General features: G+C 31.7%; 1 protein-coding gene across 2 annotated transcripts; it reads left to right on the top strand.

Annotated features, from left to right (window-relative positions):
• Positions 1–4,248: 4,248 nt before the first annotated feature.
• Positions 4,249–12,015, top strand: LOC114409625 (putative GPI-anchor transamidase). 2 transcript variants are annotated; one of them, XM_028373142.1, is made up of 11 exons: positions 4,249–4,523; positions 4,620–4,695; positions 5,105–5,146; positions 5,243–5,387; positions 8,241–8,470; positions 8,763–8,820; positions 9,724–9,801; positions 9,938–10,026; positions 10,402–10,483; positions 11,186–11,359; positions 11,453–12,015. In XM_028373142.1, the coding sequence occupies exons 2-11, from the start codon at positions 4,649–4,651 to the stop codon at positions 11,594–11,596; spliced, it is 1,089 nt and encodes a 362-aa protein (XP_028228943.1). In that variant the 5' UTR covers positions 4,249–4,523; positions 4,620–4,648; the 3' UTR covers positions 11,597–12,015. The 2 variants fall into 2 exon arrangements, with proteins under 2 accessions (XP_028228943.1, XP_028228942.1); XM_028373141.1 differs by having other exon boundaries at positions 4,249–4,695.
• The last annotated feature ends 8,797 nt before the right edge of the window (positions 12,016–20,812 follow it).

Here is a 20,812-nt window from a genome sequence, read left to right as displayed (position 1 = left end):
TGTGTAATTTCTAGGTTGTTGACAAGAGGGTTCTATTAGCTTCACGTAAAAAATAGAAGTCTTTTTGGTTTTGGGAAGAGGTAGGAATTTATAAATCTTTAAACTATGTCAAAACTGAAGTGCTCTCCATTTTGTTGCCTTGTAGAATTTTTATGTTTTTTTTGTAGATTTTTGCTAATGATATATTATACCATTTTGGAAAGATAAGAAGATTTTATTTAAGCCTATGTAAAAAACATTTCATTAATAAAATTGTTTGTGAAATTTTACAGAGGCTTGAATTTGCCATGTTACTAAAAGATAGGGTTTTTAATGTATGTTTACTTGATGTATTGAATTATTAAATTTTGATTAAGCGTTGATATGCTGCATTTTTCATTTTTGTCTAAAGTGTTGTGTGATGAATTTGATGATTTCCATGAGTTATTATTTGCTTGTTTATGATTGAAAGATCTAAGGAATGTGAATCCCGAACAATTATAACTGTGAAATGTGTTGCTTTATTTGGAGATCAGGAGTTGTGACCTCAAGGAACTGTTGCATGAAATGTTTTGCGTGTGACCTGATTGATTGAAAATCGGGAACTATAAAGATTTGTGTGTTATACCTGTGTGTGTGGTAGTTACAGGGACTCGAGCACAAGTTCCGGTGTGAACTAGAACCCTATTCTAGTGGACATTATATGTCTCGAATGATGTGCAATATTGTGTGATGGCTCAATAAAACTCGGGCATGAGTACCCTTGTGGCTAGGATTCTTTCTGAAGAGAGTAATGCGCTTTAGAGATGTGAAAACAAGTGCAAGTACGTGGTGGACTACAAAATGTGCAACTTGAAGAGAGTTGTGTGGGGCATTTTGACTATGTCGATGTTGATGAAGCAACATTGATGAAAGCGGAGGTCGAATGGTAGTATCACCTAGAGTGATGAAGGAGATATGGGTCCTTAAGACTATATGATTGTGGAGCTAGTCCATGCGCTAGTTCGACATCACGTGGTGCCAAAAGAAGTAAAGCCTCATTGCGAAAGCAAAGACGCTCCAAATATGGAGGTTCATTGAGGAGACCTTCCTCAAAGTTGTTGGATGACCACGATTGGTACCTAGGAAATTATCGTAGGATATTAATTGTCCTTGGGGTGAGGTGTTGAGTTGTGACTGATGTCACTGAGCCAACTTGGCAACCTTGACTAACTACAAGCAATTTTTAGTTGGTAAGAACCTGCCATTGTACCATGGTGTAAAGGTGTATTCCCAACAGTCATCCGAAACTAAATTGTGTAAAACCATTGAGTCTTGGGAGTTCCAATGACAACTAGCCACTTAAAAATATATGTTGAGATATTAAGAGAAATGATTTACGATGCAAGTGAAATCTGGTAGATAACCATGCCATTGTGATTGATAGATTGTATGTGTTTGTTCTTGTTAAGTCCTTTTGTGTCTGGCTAGCGAAATAGGAAGACTCGCCCCTTATGTTTTTCTTTTATTATTTTAGGACCAGATGGCGAGCTAGGAATCAACGCTCCATCTCAAGGATGAGTGCACTTGGAGGCCATGGATACCTGACGTGATCAGAGGCGAGGATCACTTCCTGGGGTATCCCAATTATGCGTAGACGTCTGATGACTTATACTTTTGTGTAGTTTCCACACTAGGTTAGGTGCTAGAGATGACTGCTTTGAATTTAAGGCCCTTTATTTTATATGTATTTGATATCGGTGGCCTAGGCTTTAATACTTTTTCTCATGTGTATATTAAGTCATCCACTCTGTTCTCATATAGAATTGTACCCTAAGGTTGTGCTTGTTACTTTACTCAAGGAAAATAGTTATGCATATTTATATATATTTTATGAACTTTGGGTGTGTTTTTGTTTCTTTCTACTTTAATTATTTGAGAAGTAAGTTTTTAAGTAAAATTGTTTTATACTTCTTTTCAAACACGTGAATAAGTTGTACTTTATTGATTACATGAGGTTGATATTAGAAGTGAGTAATGAAAATTTTTAAAATTCACATTCACGTTTTATCGGTTTTAATTGATTGTAAAAATTAAATAGATTAACACGTTTAAAAAATAAAAAATAATAATTAATTAAAGTAAAATCACAATCTTAAAATTTATGGTATCACATTTTTCTTTCATTTTTTATTTTTATAAATTAATTATTTAAAACTTTTATTTTATACTAAAATATTCCAATAATTCGTATCTTCTAATTTATTTCTTTTCTAATACTATTTATTAATTATAATAAATAATTAAACACATATCAATAACTTTTTAATATATGCCGAGACTATATATACACATACACACTAAATTTCAATTCTTTTCTAGTTTTAATGAAAATTATTTATTTGTACTCTTCTATTAATAATACTTACATATATTTTACAGCAAAATCATTTATCTTACTTTATACATATCAAACTTCAACTTTTTTTTTCAATCCAGTTTTAATATTATAAAATATATATTTTCTGTAAAAGAAACTTCAAACTATTATAACTGAATATCTATAGATATATATACGTATTAAATTTCGCTTTTCTACCTCTTTAACCTATTTTTATTATTACTATAATAATAATAGTAATAATAATAATAATAATAATAATAATTTTTTATAAAATATAAATTTTAGAATAACAAGACCGAAACTTATTTAGACAAAAACTTTAGTTTTCTTCTAAACCTGCTACTCATATTAAATTCATTACAGAAATATTTAATAAATAATATTATCAACAATAAATTAATATTAACACTATGTTTTACCAATTTATTGCCTTAGAGCCATATAATCCAGTAACAAAATTTTATTACTTTTCCCTCCCATGGGGATTAGCTTGAGTTTCAAAGAAGTTTCAAATTGACTAACATGGTTCCAAGTACAAATATTTTTCCTTGCAAAAAAACTACAAATACTTATTAACAAAATTTATACTATTTTCATGTAGCATGAAATATGAAACATGAGCACTATTAATACAATGACCGTGGATAATTAAAGATTTTAAGTCATCCCCTTTCTTTTCAGGGATGCTTAAAACTCTTTAACTACTCTATTTCACCTACCAGGGATATCCATCATGGTCACTGTATCCCCGATATACATACACATCATACATCATCATGATGACATCATCAACATCAACATCATCTCATCTAAATGTCATTATCCTACATCAACATTATCATCATCTCATATCAACATTAACATCATATCATCTCAATATCATCATTATCATAACCATCAACATCATCTCATATCATTATTATCACAAACATCTACATCATCTCATCTCTATGTTATCAATGCCATTCATAATCACATTTCACATATATACATAATAAATTTCTTGTCTGAGATTTACACTCTTGAGTTCTTCAGACAACACAAGTCTCAAACAACAACCATCCATAATGTCACGAGACTAGTATTTTAGGAAAAAAAATTCTAAATTAAAGAGGAGAACTATGGTTTACAAAACAAACTCTTATGCCCATTTAAAATTTAATAAAGAAGTAAATAGAAGAAAAAATATAAAATTTTGGGCAGAGTCTCCTTTGTAATTAAAACTTTTCACAAAATTTTCAATTGTTACAACAACAACATCATTCACAATTTCATTCATCAATAACAAATATATCACATCCAGACACCTGGCGAATCAATCAAATACAAATATCTTTTTCTGGCTATTTCTATATTCAATTTACTCGCTTTCAGTCTTATTGCTTTCAAATTTATTTATGTTTTATCTTGTTTATCTCGAAAGTCTTGTTACAATTCACCTTCAATCAAGTGTTTTCCAAAGTAACTTGAAAACCCATACTTATTGAAAGACAAGTTTTCCCTTTTGACACAAATTGTTTGATGTAAAATCTCAAATTTTGGAATTATTTGGAGCAAAAGTTAGATGAATTGTATTCGACTAGCCTTGTTTATTCACAAACAACACTTCCCCTCCATTTCCCTCCAACCAAACACTATATAAAAGTAAAAAAAAAAATTGGGAATTAAAAAAATAGGAGTGCAAGAGTGTCTTTTTGCATATTTTTGAAGAGAGGGGGGAAGAGCATTAATGATGGTGGGAATAGTAGTCCCATTGATGCTGGATCTGCTGGCCACCCAAGGAAACTAGCCCAGAACACATTAGAAAGAAATAAAAAAAAAAAAAAACACATACACACATCAACGGCTAAGCGGCTAAGCCTAAATGGTAAATAAATAAACCCCAAAAAAATACTCGAAGAAAGAGTTGGTTGTGAAAAACTAGAACTAGAAGAACTGCCACCAGAAGACGCCGATCTCGTTCGCCCGAAGAACTACCTAATTTATTTACACTCCCGCTGACGCCGACACCAAACTCATTTAATTCAGTGTTTGATTTGACCTACATGATCCTTAAACTACCCGAATCATCAGCTGTTTTGCGATTGCGGGATTGATTTGTGGTTGCAGTGAATGTGATGGAACACTTATTTGGTACCGGAAGAAAAGAAGGACAAGTTAGGTAAAGAGAATAAAAGCATGGCATTAGGTGTTTCAAAGCTCCCTATGAATATGATCATGAAAGTATTGCTGCTGATATTTCTGAGCTACTCTGTAGCATACTCCTCATCTGCGTTTGAGTCTACAATGCACACTAATAATTGGGCTGTTTTGGTCTGCACGTCTCGCTTCTGGTACATCAACCTTTCTTATTCTTAAGATTGATTTTTTTTAGGTTTAAATATGTTTTTGTCCCTTGTGACATATTTAGACTCTCAAATAAAAATATGCATTTTTTAATCCCTCAAATCTGGGAAACGCTTTTTTAACAAATTGTACATCCAAACAGAAAAAAATCAGTCAGGAGGCACTGAAAACATTTGTGCTATTATTTTTTTTGGCCTTTTACTTTTTAGTTTTTGCCTAATTCTTTGTTGAGTATCTTGGGCAGCAATGCTTGGTGAAAATGAAATTTTGTTGTTTATTTAGTACTATGGCAACTCGCTATGTGTCTTACAGAGGTATTTTGAATTATATTTTACCTTTAGGTTTCTTGTTGTATGGCATGGATAGTATACTAAATGTGCTGCTTCCCTTGTTCAGGTTTAATTATCGGCATATGGCCAATACCCTGTCATTGTATAGGTACGTATACAACTTTAGCCTTTTTTTCTTTTTTAAATTGTTTGAATTATGCTTGACAATGATCTATTATTGGTCTTTAACTTCTTTCTCATTCAGGACAGTTAAACGGCTAGGAATACCGGATGAGAGGATTATACTCATGCTAGCAGATGACATGGCATGTAATGCTAGAAACAAGTACCCTGCCCAAGTTTTTAATAATGAAAACCATATACTTAATCTGTATGGGGATAATGTTGAGGTGAGTTTTTGGTGTGCATTTTTATGTCTGAATCTTTTATAGACTATTATAGAGAAGATCTTTATTGTTAAGCTTATCTCTGCCTCGTGGCTCTCTGTGCAAACCTAGGATTTTTTGTTTTACAATCGCAAACACTAAGCTAAACAATTTGTATAGTTGGTACTTTTTCATTTAATCATTACATTTCCAAAATGTGGTTTATCATTGTTTGTAAGAACTTTGGGTTCCAAAGCTATAGATTAGCTGGATGAAACTTATCCTGAACTCATCTCTTGCATGTGTTCTTTACTTATTGTTTATGGTTTTGCTGTAGAAGTAGATCTCTTGCATGTGTTCTTTACTTTTTGTTTATGGTTTTGTTGTAGAAGTAGAACAGAGACTCCTTTGGAAATGTACTGCATCCTAATGATCCTACAATAGACAAATTTGTAAGCATGTGTGTAGTTATGAGGGCCAAGGCAGGTTGAGGCTGCAACCCAAAAAATCTGCCTCACTTTGAGGCAATTTGGTGGCCAAATTAAAAACAAAATAAAAACCTACATCATGACAATAAGATTTAATACAAAAGCAATAATTTTTGTGCTTGATGGATGTCTCTTTCCAATTAAAAGTTCCTCAGGTTGTCTAAAATGATGCAATCAAATTCTGCCATCCTTGCTGAGGGCAACTGGCTTGACTAGTCGACTATCTTTGATAGCACTCTGTTGTCAATATATTGGGCTCTATCTTGAGGCTTTTATTATATATAAAAATCCCATGATATCTCTGAACCTATCTCAAGAACTTTATCTGGGATATGGGGAGTTCTCTATTAGTTGGGCAAAGGCTTCTCTAGCTTTGCTTCATTGACTGTATTCATATGCTTGTGGTATAAATATCTAAAATTCTAAATAAGCTTTGAGATTCCTTTAAAAACATATACATTATATTTAATTATTCATACATTTTGCTATGGTGGCACATGTGGTACGATCGTGTAATTAATGAAATTGTTACAAAATGTAAGTGTTGCTATCAAGACTTTGCTTCATAATGAGCCGAACAGAGCTAAGCTGCACCTGGTAGAGAACTTTCTGAGTAAGGTTTGAATCTACCTTATAATAGTTTAGTTCATCTATTTGGCAGTTGCACATTAATAATTAATGGATTATATAAAGCCCATAAAGTTGCACATTGATAATTAATGGATTATATAAAGCCCATAACTTCTCTGATAGTTACCTAAGTTTGTCTCTCTTGTAAAAAGTCTGCTTACCTCTAGAAATTATCTTTTACTTTCATGTAATTAATATGGCCACAAATTAGGACTATCATATCTAAATGTTGAATTATTTAGTTTATCTTGTTTCTTTATTTTTTCTGAGTTCAAATTCTTATTTTATTAATCAGGGTAATTTTTAGATAAGATCTTATTAATTAGGGATCTCTTATTTTTATTTTATAAATTAGGATCAATTGTTAGTTACATGGTTATCAAACTTGAGTGTTAATTCGTTAACAATCTCACGAGTTCACATAAACCTTCCGAGTTAACTTGTTAACAAACTCGCTTTTTGGTAGACTCGGAGTAAACTCGGTAAACTCGTGATTTAAGTCTGAGTTTATTGAATTAAAAAATTAAACCCAAACGTTCATGTATTGTACTGCATTGTATTGATGTTGATTGTTGGACGATGTATGATAGAGATAGGGTGGACAGCAGTGGTCGTCTGATCCAGTACTCTTGTCTTCCGCATAGGTCATCCAATCCTCTATAATATGGTGGAGCGTCCAGTCTAATGGTTCATTAACATAGGTTGTGTTGTGACTATAACTATTTTCTGTTGTAATTGTTTTTAGTTAGACAGTTAATTGTTGTCTTCTTTATAAGAAGCTCTGTATTTTGGTTTCAGAGAGCTTGAGAGTGCTTTGAACACTTTCATTGTAAATTCTGTTATCGCAATAAATTTAACAATTTTGGGCGATATCTCTCTTCTCCTTCCATCATCTGTGCTTCCTTATCTAGATAAAATTTCTTGAATTTTTCCAAGAATTGATTTAAGTTATTTTATGGATTATCTAAGTGGCATTGTCCTTTTTTAGTTATGTAAGTGTTATCAGTGTAAGAACTTATGTTTTGTAATTGTGTGAACTTATTATTTGTTTTATTTGGTGTAAGATTGGACTTAAGTAGTAGTGATGTACTACTAGACTTGGTTATTTTAGTATTTTGGAATTTGTGGATTACTATTTTGCTTTATTAAGGTATTGAAATGTTGAATTAGTAATTTAGTATGCTATTTATAGGTATTTTATCATTTTTTTTTATATGAAGCAGGTTCTTACAAGTCTACGAGTCAAGTTTACGGAGCTCCCACGAGTCTACGTAAACTCTTGAGTTTGATAACTTTGGTTAGTTATGATCCTATCAATTAGGATTATTAGGAATATGTCTGTGCCTATTTAAAGGGGTAGACTTGATTGAAATTTAATCAATGAGAAATATTCAGAAAAACTTGTGTTACTTTAGGAGAGGCTCAGTCAAGGACGAGTTTGCTTCTTGCTTTCACTATAGATCGAAAGAAGTCTTCCGTGTCTAGGCACATTACTTGATCCTACGCAAAAGTTCATAACTGTTATGTTTATATGTTCATCTTCATTCCAAATGTTATATTCTCTAGTGGAGAAGGTACTAGTGATATAATGTTCAATGGCTAAACTTGAAAAAGCCCCATGTTCATTTTCTTCTCTCATTTAATTGTTTCTCAATCTCTTGTAGTATTTAGAAGAGAGAATAATTGTCTCTTTCTACTTTTTAGGGCTCATGATATGTAGTATGTTTTAGAAGATGATCATTTGCCCGCAATCATTCAGGTAGACTATCGTGGCTATGAAGTGACAGTGGAAAACTTTTTACGGGTACTTACTGGACGTCATGAGACATCTGTTCCAAGGTCCAAACGACTTCTTAGTGATGAGGGAAGTCATATTCTTCTGTATATGACAGGGCATGGAGGTGATGAGTTTTTGAAGTTTCAGGATTCGGAAGAGCTTCAAAGTCACGATTTAGCTGATGCTGTGAAGCAAATGAAAGAGAAGCGCAGGTATTCTTTCTTATTCAACTCTTTATTTGTGACCTATGAATTGTAAATTGATTACATGAAATGAAAATGAATTTTTTATTAATGAAGTATTATTTGTTGGGGTGGTGATTTTTCTTACAAAGAGGAGGATAATGAGTCCTCCTTATGCTTATGCATTGGAAGAGGAAATCACTGGAACAAAGCTAATCGTGTCCTTGACAAATAGACTCACGAACAAGGACTCTGATTTCTTATGCTTATGTATTGGACTAAGAACTCATTTTTGGCTCATACTCATAATGGGAATTGTTAGGTTTAAGGAGCTTCTGATAATGGTGGACACCTGCCAAGCCTCTACTCTTTTTTCCCAGGTCTCGTTGATTTTGCATTTTTATCATTCTTTAAAAATCCTATGCCGATTCTTATGAAATAACAGTTTGTGATCTTGATTCTTGAGTGTTCATTGTCCAGAATTAATCAACATTGAAGTGCATATTGGAGTACAGTTCTACTCTGTACATATTTTTTTCTGTTACCTTTACAGCAGTAGTACAGCAGTAGTTCAGTACATACTCTGAAATTCAATTGTGCAAAATGTTAGTTTTAGAGTTGATATCTGTCCAAGTTTAATGCATACTGTGTTCCTCATTAGATTTATTTTCTTAAATGATGTTCTTGCCCTTGATGGAATGGTCATATTTTCTATCATTGGTAAAACAGTGCCTGGGTAATCAGGGGCGGAGCTACTTGTGTTCTAAGGGGGCCAAAATTTTTAGATTTCATTATTTTATATCTATAATTTTTATTCAAAAAAAAAATTATGAAAGAGTTTTATTAAAAAAAAATTCAGTCAATTTTCCTTCTGAATTATTGTCCTTCTGTATAAATGATGGTTACTTTGCTTTCTGTCATGAGCATTTTTGTGGCAATTACATAATTTTGATGAAAGGAGATTTACAACTTTCTATACTGAGGGTTGTGATTTTTGCTTCATCCCCATGCTATAACATATACCTTCATAACTAATTGTATAACATATTTTTCTTCCAATTAAACATCATATCTCGAACTACAAAGAATATGAGTTTGAACAGTCTGCTTTTTGTTTTTTGTTACTTCCCCTTCCCTAGGTCATGCCAAGCCAGTCTGTTTCAATTTCCACCTGGAATTTATAATTGCTTATTATGTGATAATAAGAAATTATTTTTTTCTGTCTAGCTGATTATTCTTCCCTAAGTTTTGTTACTGATTGCTCTTTTTCCGAGCATTGGCAGCTTCATTCACCAGGTGTTTTGGCAATTGGAAGTAGTATGAAAGGAGAAAATTCATATTCACATCATTTGGATTCAGATGTATGTATGAATTTAATAGTCCTTCACACAATTATTTGACATAATTTGCTACAGTTTATCCATTGGGTTTCTTCTTGTTTAAGTCCATGTTCTGCACAAATAAATTTCTTTGGTAATTGTTCTTTAAAATATTCAGGTTGGCGTTTCAGTTGTTGATCGTTTTACATTTTACACTCTTGCTTTCTTTGAGAGGCTGAATATGTATGACAATGCTTCGTTGAGCAGGTACTAAAAATTTTATCAGCCTTTTCACGTCAAGGATTTTGTCCTTGCTATCAAGTGTCTATAGAGTATGCTTGTTCTTTTCTTTTGTTTTTTTAATTGAATTTTACTTTCCGAACATTTGTTGCAGCTCTATTTCTTAATCTTTGTTTGAAACAATCCTCTTTAAAATCCAATTGGTGAATAAAACTTAATTGACCCATTTTTGGTAAAACAACTTTCATGTTTCCTATCATTTGTAAACGCTCGAAATCATTATCCTCTCTTATTTGTAAAGCAAAATCATTAATTAGACTTAAAAGCAGCTGGAATGATTTTTGCAGCATGCCAATGAAGGCTAAATTGTCTACTCAGTTTTTTTGGGTGTTTGTTTTGCAGCCTTTTCAATTCATATAATCCAAATTTGTTGATGTCGACTGCATATTACAGAATGGATATATACCAACGCTATTTAAAGGAGGTAATAAAATTATGGACATATTTTTAATCTTTTGCTCCTTTTTCTTTCGTAAATTTATTGTTTGTGTTAAGGAATCTAGTTTTCTTTTTTTTGTTTGGTGAATAAGGAATCTACTTTTCTAAGGTTAAATTAATCTGTTAGTTCTTGAACTATTTGAGAATTTTTAAATTGGTCCCTAAACCTTCAGAAGTTTGTAATAGGCTCTCTGAACTTTTAAATTATTTTTAATTGGATCCCTAGGCTAGGTTTCTGTTAATTAAATTGACCAGACTAAGTTTGATCCCGGCATAACACTGCCTTATAATAACATATAATTGGTTTGTTTCAAAATATAAATCCAATCCAATCCTCAATCTAAATAGATCTTTTTTATATATACATGTATGACTATCCAAATTCATGAAATACAGTCAAAATTAATTATCAATCTTACAGCATATATACAAATTCAATCAAGGAAATTAAATTTGGCAAACAGCATGATAGGAAAATTCTTAAATATGTACAAAATAGAGAACTTCGCTCGCACTTTTAGTTTAGTTTGGATTGAATTGATTTTTAAATTTGGTTTTGATTTTTATCTTTTAGCTCAATTTTTAGTTTTTAATTGGATAGGTTCAATGATTTATTTAGTTTGATATCTGCCACTTTTGATGCTTTGTTTGATTAAAGTAATGTTCTTGTCTTGTCTCTTCTTTCTAGGTACCTGTGACAAACTTCTTTGGTTCTGTAATGAAAACGATACATACTGATTCAGCCTACAGATCCCGGTCAAATAAAAAAATTGAGGAAGCTAAAAGCAATATGTCTTTGGATGAATCAATCTCTGACAGTGACTCGGATGACGAGGATCAATTTAATAATTTAACTGCTGAGGTGAATTTAATTTATGCCTCATTCAGATTGCTTTTACAATTTAAACTGTTTCATGTAAAGCTGAAAATCATGGACACTGGATTCGTTATGCAGAAATATCTCTGGTATAGTGTTGGACCACTATGGAGTGCTATTCTCAGCAATGCCAATACTTCTGAAAGCATCGATACTTTGGTGTGCTATGGACTGCTTTTAATGCTTCCTTTGCTGATATTTTCCACATGGCTGTCAAAGTAAAGATTGGGGAAATATTCCGTAAGTTTGTTAGCAGAGCAGACACATTTCTTTGATGCTGCTAGATGGCACCGTTGCTTGAAATGCAATTTCACCCGAAAAAGCAGATTATTTGGCTGCATAATATGTGGGACGCAAACTACTGGTAGAGCAGCTTCATAGTTGTTGCCTATCAGCTGTATTCTGTTAGCTATTGCTTTTGCCTTGGTGCAGTTTATTCTGGTAGCCATTGGTGATGTTGGCTTGCTGCTGCTGTCATGTTTCGCCTTGTATTTTGATGATGATTATGATTATGATTGCAAACTGTAAAATTTTTGTAAAACCTCGCTCTATTTTTAGATATTATGTTGATGTCCAACATTAGAACACTGCTCTTTTAAGAACTCGGAAATGAAAATGCTTGATCATTTTATCTACTTGTATACTAAAGGTTTAAATATATTTTTTCTTGAAATTTAGCATTTTTGTTTTTCATCCTTATAAAATTTCTTCTTTCTTTTCTTGTTTTAATCTTGAAATTTGTATTTGTTTTATATTTGTTTTGTTTTTTGTTCTGATTATGAGTTTCTCTTACCAAATTGATGACATAACAAATGAAATAATGATATCATATCACCATTTAATAACATTATCATATCACATCAGCATGAGACATTACATCATCATTAATTTACATATACTAACACAAAAATAAATATAATTTATTGGGACTAAAAAAAAACATTTCTAGGGTCAAAGAAAGTATTAAAGCATAAAATATCAAAAATAAAACCTCATTAAATATTAAAATTTGTGCATTTAATAATGGGTTAAATTATTTTTTGGTCCCTTAATTAATTTATTAGATTTAATTCAATCATTTTATTTTTTAAAGTTTTAATTAAGTCTATTTTTTAAAAAAAGGATTCAATTTGATCCTTTTATTTTTAGATGTTTTAATTAGGTTCCGTGTTTCTTAAATATGTCCAATTTTATCCCATTTTAAACCAAATTTTGACCCATTTTTTTAAAAAATGTTCAAAGCTAAGAAAAAGAAAATAGAACTTTATCATACATATCCAAAATAAAGGGATTAAATTGAACCCATTTCAATAAAAATAAGGGATTTAAATGACCCTTTAAAAAATAAAAATACTTAAACCTACTAAATAAATTGTGGGGCTAAAAACTTACTAAACCTTTAATAATCTGACACACACTGGCGGATGCACCTTATATGTTGTGGGTCGCATTGCTACTACCAGATTTTTTTTATATAAAAAAAGTTTTGCCCCCATAAAAAATTAGAGTGTTGCTAGGTGCACCTAGCATTATTGCTGGTGCACCCAACATTCTAAGAAAATGGTAAAATTGCCCTTGTTTGGTTTTCCTCTTATGGATCAAGTTGATCTGCCGAATCAACTTGATCCGTAAGAGGTAAAAAAATTTTTTTTGTTAATTATACAATATATTTAAAAATATTTATTTTGCTAATCAATCAATCATAATCATAATTCATGCTAATCAATCAATCATAATCATAATTCATGCTAATCAATCAATCATAATCATAATTCATGTTAATCAATCAATCATGATAATCAATCATAATTTCTTAAAAGAGGATATATCTATATATAATTATAATTCATTCTAATCAATCAATCATGCTAATCAATTATAATTTCTAAAAGAGGATATATCTATATATAATCATAATTCATGTTAATCAATCAATCATGTCAATCAATCATAATTCCCTAAAAGAGGATATATCTGAGAAAACTGAATCTAATTCAATCATAATTAGCATAAATTATGATTATATATAGATATATCCTCTTTTAGGGAATTATGATTGATTAACATGATTGATTGATTAGCATGAATTATGATTATGATTGATTGATTAGCAAAATAAATATCTTTAAATATCTTGTATAATTAACAAAATTTTTATTTTTCCTCTTACGGATCAAGTTGATCTGAAAGTTACGGATCAACTTGATCCGTAAAAGAAAAACCAAACAAGGGCAATTTTGTCATTTTTTTAGAATGCTGGGTGCACCAGCAATAATGCTGGATGCACCTAGCAACACTCAAAAAATTATATATTGTTCTTATTGGATTTTTTTGAACCTAAAGTCCAAATGAACATAAGACATTCAATACAAAAACTATAAGCTCAAACCCAAACCATTTAGTCCAATTGTCATTATTGTTACCGTAACAAAAAAAAACACACACCACACACTACATAGAACACATCGTTTCATATAACATCCCAAAATAATATAATAATTATTTAAATAAAGATTATCAAAATATATCTTTTCGTAAAGGAAAAGATAGATTAAATTATTTTAATATAATAGATTGTTATTTTTTTTAAAAAAAAGTATTAGTATAATAATATATTAGATTGGATAAAAGTAATAAAAATAAGAGATAAAGAAAGATTGATTAAACAAATTTCAACAGATAATTTCAAATTACGTACAACGCTTATATAAGGATAGACAATTTTTTTCCTAAGATCACACAAATAAATTGTCTCTCTTGACATTAGTGGGTTGCTCAAGGATTGATAAGAATGAAGAATGCAAAAAAATTTTTTGAGACAAAGTTAATGAAAAACTCGAATTATTTACTTCAAGAGGTGAGTAAAGCGCATACCTTTCCAAATTTCCATGGTATAATTCTTTTAGGAGCATTTTTATTTTACTGTGTTCTTGATATAAAGAAATAAGGATTAATGGTGTTTTAGTGTTGATTATTTTAACGAAGGGTGTTACATTTCTCACACTAAATTAGTAACTTATCACACACGTTTAATTACAATGTGAATCGTCCCTCACTCCCTTTGGCCCTCCCATTTCTCAAAATGGCTAAACACCACCGTCTCTCACCCTAAATCACTCTATCACTCACTTACACTTTTTATTCATTTTCCATAAATCTAATTAGATTTAATTCCTAAAATTATTCAATTATTCACGTTCACGAAATTATAGTGGACTTTCATGGATGTGTGTGTTGTGTGAATTGGTAGCATTGCAGTCTTTGCAGAGTTGCGATTTTTGTAAAATTGCGATAATACTTTTATAAAAAAATAGTCTTTTACTCTTTTCAAATTTTTAATATAAATTATTGATGAGGCTTAACATAGTGTAGGGTTTTATTTGTAAGCAATAAGGAGATTGGATTTATTCTGTTCTTTTTTTTTCTTACCTTAATTAGCTTCTTCTTTTTGTAGTGTGCTAAAAATGAAGAAATTTTTAAAAAGGGATTCCTCAACACCATTAGAGTCATTTGCATTTTGTAAGGAAAAGTTGATTTGTTTGACTAAGTTTTATCCATCAAAATTTTCTTATATGGAACTTATGGGACTTCAAAGTCAACTTGAAACTTTTATTAGAGATGTTCGGTTTGATAATCAGTTTTTAAAGTTAAAAAGGATTGTTGATCTTTCTCAAATGTTGGTGAAAACTAAAAATTAAATTGTGTATCCAATGGTATACTTGCTTGTGAAGTTAGTTTTATTTTGCCTATGGCAACCGCAACAATTGAAAGATGCTTCTCCACAATGAATTTCGTGAAGAATATAATGCGGAATAACACAGGAGATGAATGATTGAATGATTGTTTGGTTACATACATAGAGATAGATATTTTTGATAGTATTGACAATGAAAAAATCATAGAAAATTTTCAAAGTATGAAAATACATAGAGAACAATTGTAATTTGTACAAGCTTAAGTACTTTAGATTTCTTTTATCGTGATATGTTAGAACAAATGAAAGTTTGAAAAAAAAAGAAAGGAAAAAAAAAGAAAAAAAAAGCTTCAGTCCCACATCGCTCAGGATAAACACTTGAATAGTGTTTCACTCCCTATATATAGAGAGCTCATTTCTTCTTTTTTCCTTGCCCCAGTTGAGAAGCATTTCCTCAACTTTTCTTTCTCCCTCCCATATTTCAGCCGATGCATTTTCGGCAAACTTATCCCTTTTTCTTTTTGTCACTCTAAAATTTCGGTTGCCTTTAAGAGTGACTTTGTAAGTCATATTTTTCGGTTACCTTTAAGAGTGACTTTGTAAGTCATATTTTTCGGTTGCCTTTAAGAGTGACTTTGTAAGTCATATTTTTCGGTTGGTTTTAAGAGTGACTTTTTAAGTCACATTTCTCGGTTGCCTTTTAGAGTGACTTTTCAAGTCATACAAGAGGGTGTAATTCTAGAAAAGGTTCCCTCAGTGCAGTGGGAATCTTATACAGTGATTTGGGCTATTTTATCCTGGGGACATCGTGGTTGATAGTATGCTTGCACAATTTTTGGCAGTGCCATGAAACATCTTAAAGAAAGCGACATTGTCCGTGACTCAGGCAGTAATTTTTTCGGTTTTCCATAAACTATTGTTACAACAATTTTAAGACGTTTTCGGTTCTGCTATGGCTACCATAGATATTACTGGCTCGAACAGCAATGACCTCAACAAACCTCTTAGGTTTGAAGGGTATCATTTCAAACGTTGGCAACAAAAGATGATGTTTTATTTAACTATGAGAAAAGTTGTCTATATTTTGAACACTGATATTCCGGTGGTACTTGAGGATGCTGAGAAGGAAGTGAAGGATAAAATGACTATGGAATTAGCTCTCTGGAATGAAAATGATTACCTATGCAAGAATTTCATTCTGAATGGGTTAGCTGATGATCTCTATAATTATTATAGCCCATATAAGTCTGCCAAATTATTTTGGCTAGCTTTGGAAAAGAAGTATGATACTGAGGAAGCTGGGACTAAAAAGTATGCTGTTAGCTGCTACCTCAAGTATCAAATGACTGATGATAAATCAGTAGAGTCTTAATCCCATGAGATACAAAAAATTGCTCATGATATCATATCAGAGGGTATGACATTGGATGAGCAATTTTAGGTTGCTGTCATCATAGACAAATTGCCTCCTGGCTGGAAGGATTTCAAAAACCTTCTCAGACACAAGACCAAAGAATTCTCTTTGGAGTCTCTGATCACACGTCTGTGCATTGAGGAAGAGGCACGCAGACAAGATCAGAAAGATGAAGTGTTGGTTGTGTCTCACAACAACACTAAAAGGAAGAACACAGGTGCAGTTCTGAAGCCTATTGGCAAAAACTTTAAGAATCAGAACCGCAATTTGAGCAATACCTCCAACCGCAACAAGAACCCCCCAAGGGTCCAACATGCTAGACAACATCCACCTGCCAAGAATAATCCCGGAGAGCCATTCCTCTGCTACAATTGTGGCAAACCGGGACATATGGCACGTAAATGCAAAAATCCTTCAATGACAGGTGCTCCCCAGGCTAACATGACTCAAGAGCAATACATAGTTGTGATAACAAAAATCAATATGATTGGAGGATCAGATGGATGGTGGGTAGACACTGGCGCCTCCCGCCATGTCTGCTATGATCGTGCTATGTTTAAAACATACACGAATGTTGAAAATAAGAAAGTGTTGCTGGGTGATTCCCACACCACTACTGTTGCTGGAATTGGAGATGTTGAACTGAAGTTTACCTCTGGAAAGACTTTGATTCTCAAAGATGTGATGCATACTCCAGAGATGAGAAAGAATCTGGTTTCTAGTTTTCTTAAACAAGGCTGGGTTTACTCAGACCATAGGTGCAGATTTATTTACTTTGACCAAGAATGGGGTATTTGTAGGGAAAGGGTACGCCACTGATGGCATGTTCAAATTGAATCTTGATATTAATAAAGTTTCTCCTTCTGCTTACATGTTGTGTGATTTTAATATCTGGCATTCTAGACTTTGTCATATAAATAGTCGTTGCATATCTAATATGAGTAACTTAGGTTTTATTCCAAAGCTATCTTCAAATCACTTTGAAAAATGTGTTTTTTGTAGTCAATCTAAAATAACTAAGAAATCACATAAATCAGTAGTTAAAGAATCTGAGCCATTGGATTTAATACATTCTAATATATGTGAATTTGATGGAACGTTGACCAGAAATGGAAAACGATATTTTATCACTTTTATTGATGACTGCTCTGATTATACATATGTATATCTTATGAAAAATAAAAGTGAAGCGCTTGACATGTTTAAGTTATTTGTAACAGAAATTGAAAATCAATTCAATAAGAAAATTAAGAAACTTCGAAGTGATAGAGGCACAGAGTATGATTCCAGTTTGTTTAATGAGTTTTATAATTTGCATGGAATCATACATGAAGCGACTACTCCATATTCACCTGAAATTAACGGTAAAGCTGAAAGAAAGAACATAACTTTTACAGAATTAGTTGTAGCTACTATGTTGAGTTCTAGTGCAACATCTTTTTGGTGGGGCGAAATTTTGTTAACCATTTGTTATGTGCTAAATAGAATCCCCAAATCAAAAAGCAAGACATCTTCCTATGAGATATTAAAGAAAAGACAACCAAATTTGTCTTATTTGAGAACTTGGGGATGTATGGCCTATGTAAGGATCCCAGATCCTAAGAGGGTTAAACTTGCAAGTAGAGCCTATGAATGTGTGTTCATTGGTTATGCTATTAATAGCAAAGCGTATAGGTTTTATGACCTAAATGCAAAAGTGATCATAGAGTCAAATGATGCTGATTTTTATGAAAATAAATTTCCTTTTAAATTAAGGGATAGTAGGGGTACTTCATCCAATTATCTTCCTGCTATTAGTAGTGAAAATCTTGCACAACCAGAACCAAATATAGAGCCTCGAAGAGGTAAGAGAGCAAGAATTGCTAAAGATTATGGGCCTAATTATATGGCTTATACATTAGAGGAGGATCCATCAAACCTCCAAGAAGCTTTGTCTTCTTTGGATGCTGACTTGTGGCAAGAAGCCATTAATGATGAGATGGATTCTTTAGAATCTAACAAGACATGGCATTTAGTAGACTTGCCTCCTGGTTGCAAACCAATTGGTTGTAAATGGATCTTGAAAAAGAAACTAAAACTTGATGGTACTGTGGATAAATACAAGGCTCGCCTTGTAGCCAAGGGTTTTAGGCAAAGAGAGAATGTGGATTTCTTCGACACCTTTTCACCAGTCACTAGAATAACATCTATTCGGGTGCTAATATCTCTTGTTGCTATTCACAGTCTAGTGGTACATCAAATGGATGTTAAAACTGCTTTTTTAAATGGTGAATTGGAAGAGGAAATCTATATGGAACAACCTGAAGGGTTTGTGATTCATGGACAAGAAGATAAAGTCTGCAAGTTAGATAAATCTTTGTATGGCCTAAAACAAGCACCTAAGCAGTGGCATGAAAATTTTGATAACTTAATAGTCTCGAATGGGTTTAAGGTGAATGAAAGTGACAAATGCATTTACTACAAATCTGTAAATAATATTTGCACTATCATATGTGTATATGTCGATGACCTTCTCATATTTGATTCAAATATTCATGTAGTGAACAATGTGAAATCATTGTTGTGTAACAACTTTGATATGAAAGACCTCGGAGAAGCAAGTGTAATCCTTGGTATTAAGATTACTAGGTCAAAAGAGGGAATTTCTCTGGATCAATCTCACTACATTGAGAAGATCTTAAAGAAATATGACTACTTTGACTGTAAATCTGCTAGTACACCATATGATCCAAGTGTAAAACTGTTTAAGAACACTGGTGAAGGTATACGACAAACTGAGTATGCAAGTATCATTGGCAGCCTTAGGTATGCCACTGATTGTACTAGACCCGACATAGCCTATGTTGTGGGATTATTATGTAGGTTTACCAGTAGACCTAGTATGGAGCACTGGCACGCTATTGAAAGGGTAATGAGGTACCTTAAAAGAACCATAAATCTTGGATTACATTATAAAAGGTTTCCCGCTGTACTTGAAGGATACAACGATGCAGATTGGAACACTCTTTCAGATGATTCCAAAGCAACCAACGGCTATATATTTAGCATAGCTGGTGGGGCTGTTTCTTGGAAGTCAAAGAAACAGACTATCTTAGCTCAGTCCACTATGGAATCTGAAGGGTTTGTACTATTGTTGTCGCTAGTACACGCAAGGTGGTTAAGGGTCAAGGAAGAGTGGAACTTGAAGGAAGAAAGGAGAGAAAATAGGAAAAAGAAAAAAGAGTTTGAAGGCAGAGGGGTATAGAGATGGTGATGTGGAATATTAATATTTAAACATTTATTTTATTTTAATATGTAATTTAAGAGTAAAATATTTTTTGTACCTACAAATATGCAATTTTTAAAATTTTATTTCTTGTAAATTATGTTTGTTTTGATGTTCATCCTTGTAAAATAATGATAATGTGACACCTTAATGTGATATAATGATGTCATCAATTCATTTGCCACGACATCATTTTTTGTAACGGAGACTAACGATGGAGATGAAAATCAAACCAACATATAATTTGTAAGGACTAAAACAAACAAAATCACAAGTACAAAAAAATGTTAAATTGCAAGGATGAAAAATATATTTAAGCCTATAATAAAATCTAAATTTCATCAATCACTATAGTAGTAGTTACAATGCATGTTATAGTAGTGAAAGTTTCATTCATCAAATTCCACATGTGCACACACATATGCAACCCCCCACCCATCTTCACAAGCTTTCAAAAAATACACAAACTAGAATGACTCCAATCTTATTTTCATAAGCGACTTGAAGCAACTTATGAAAATATGTTAGCTTATAAGCTGTTTTTTCCCCTTAATTTTATCCCTAATAATTTATTTGAATTCCATTTTATCTTTTTTTTTTCTTAAAAAACACACTACAAGTCTTTTTGCCTATTTTATCAACGCACACAACAATCAAATTAAATATGTTATTATGAATTTTTATTTTTATTTTTCATATTTTGTATAATGAAAAACTATTTATTTTAATTAATTATTAAAAAATTTTATTTTTTAATTAAATATTTGATCACTAATCAATAATTAATAAAAAGCAAATTATAAAGAAAAAATTTAATTTTTGTTTTTATTTTTTTTAAATATTATTAAAAAATTAAATAGTAATTTTTAATAATATAAGTTATTAAGAAATTAATCTTAATAAATATAAGTAAAATCATTATATCTTTATCATTCTTTTATAACACAATATTAAAAATGAATTATTGTCCTACTTTTTAAAATGACAAATTATTATTATTATTATTATTATTATTATAACTAAAGATGTTTTTAAGTCATTTAACATTTATCAACTAATTTATTA

This window comes from Glycine soja, chromosome 4, assembly GCF_004193775.1.
Source record: "Glycine soja cultivar W05 chromosome 4, ASM419377v2, whole genome shotgun sequence".
Taxonomy (NCBI): Eukaryota; Viridiplantae; Streptophyta; class Magnoliopsida; order Fabales; family Fabaceae; genus Glycine; species Glycine soja.
The sequence above is the reverse complement of the archived record's forward strand: the minus strand, read 5'-3'. Positions and strand labels throughout refer to the sequence as shown.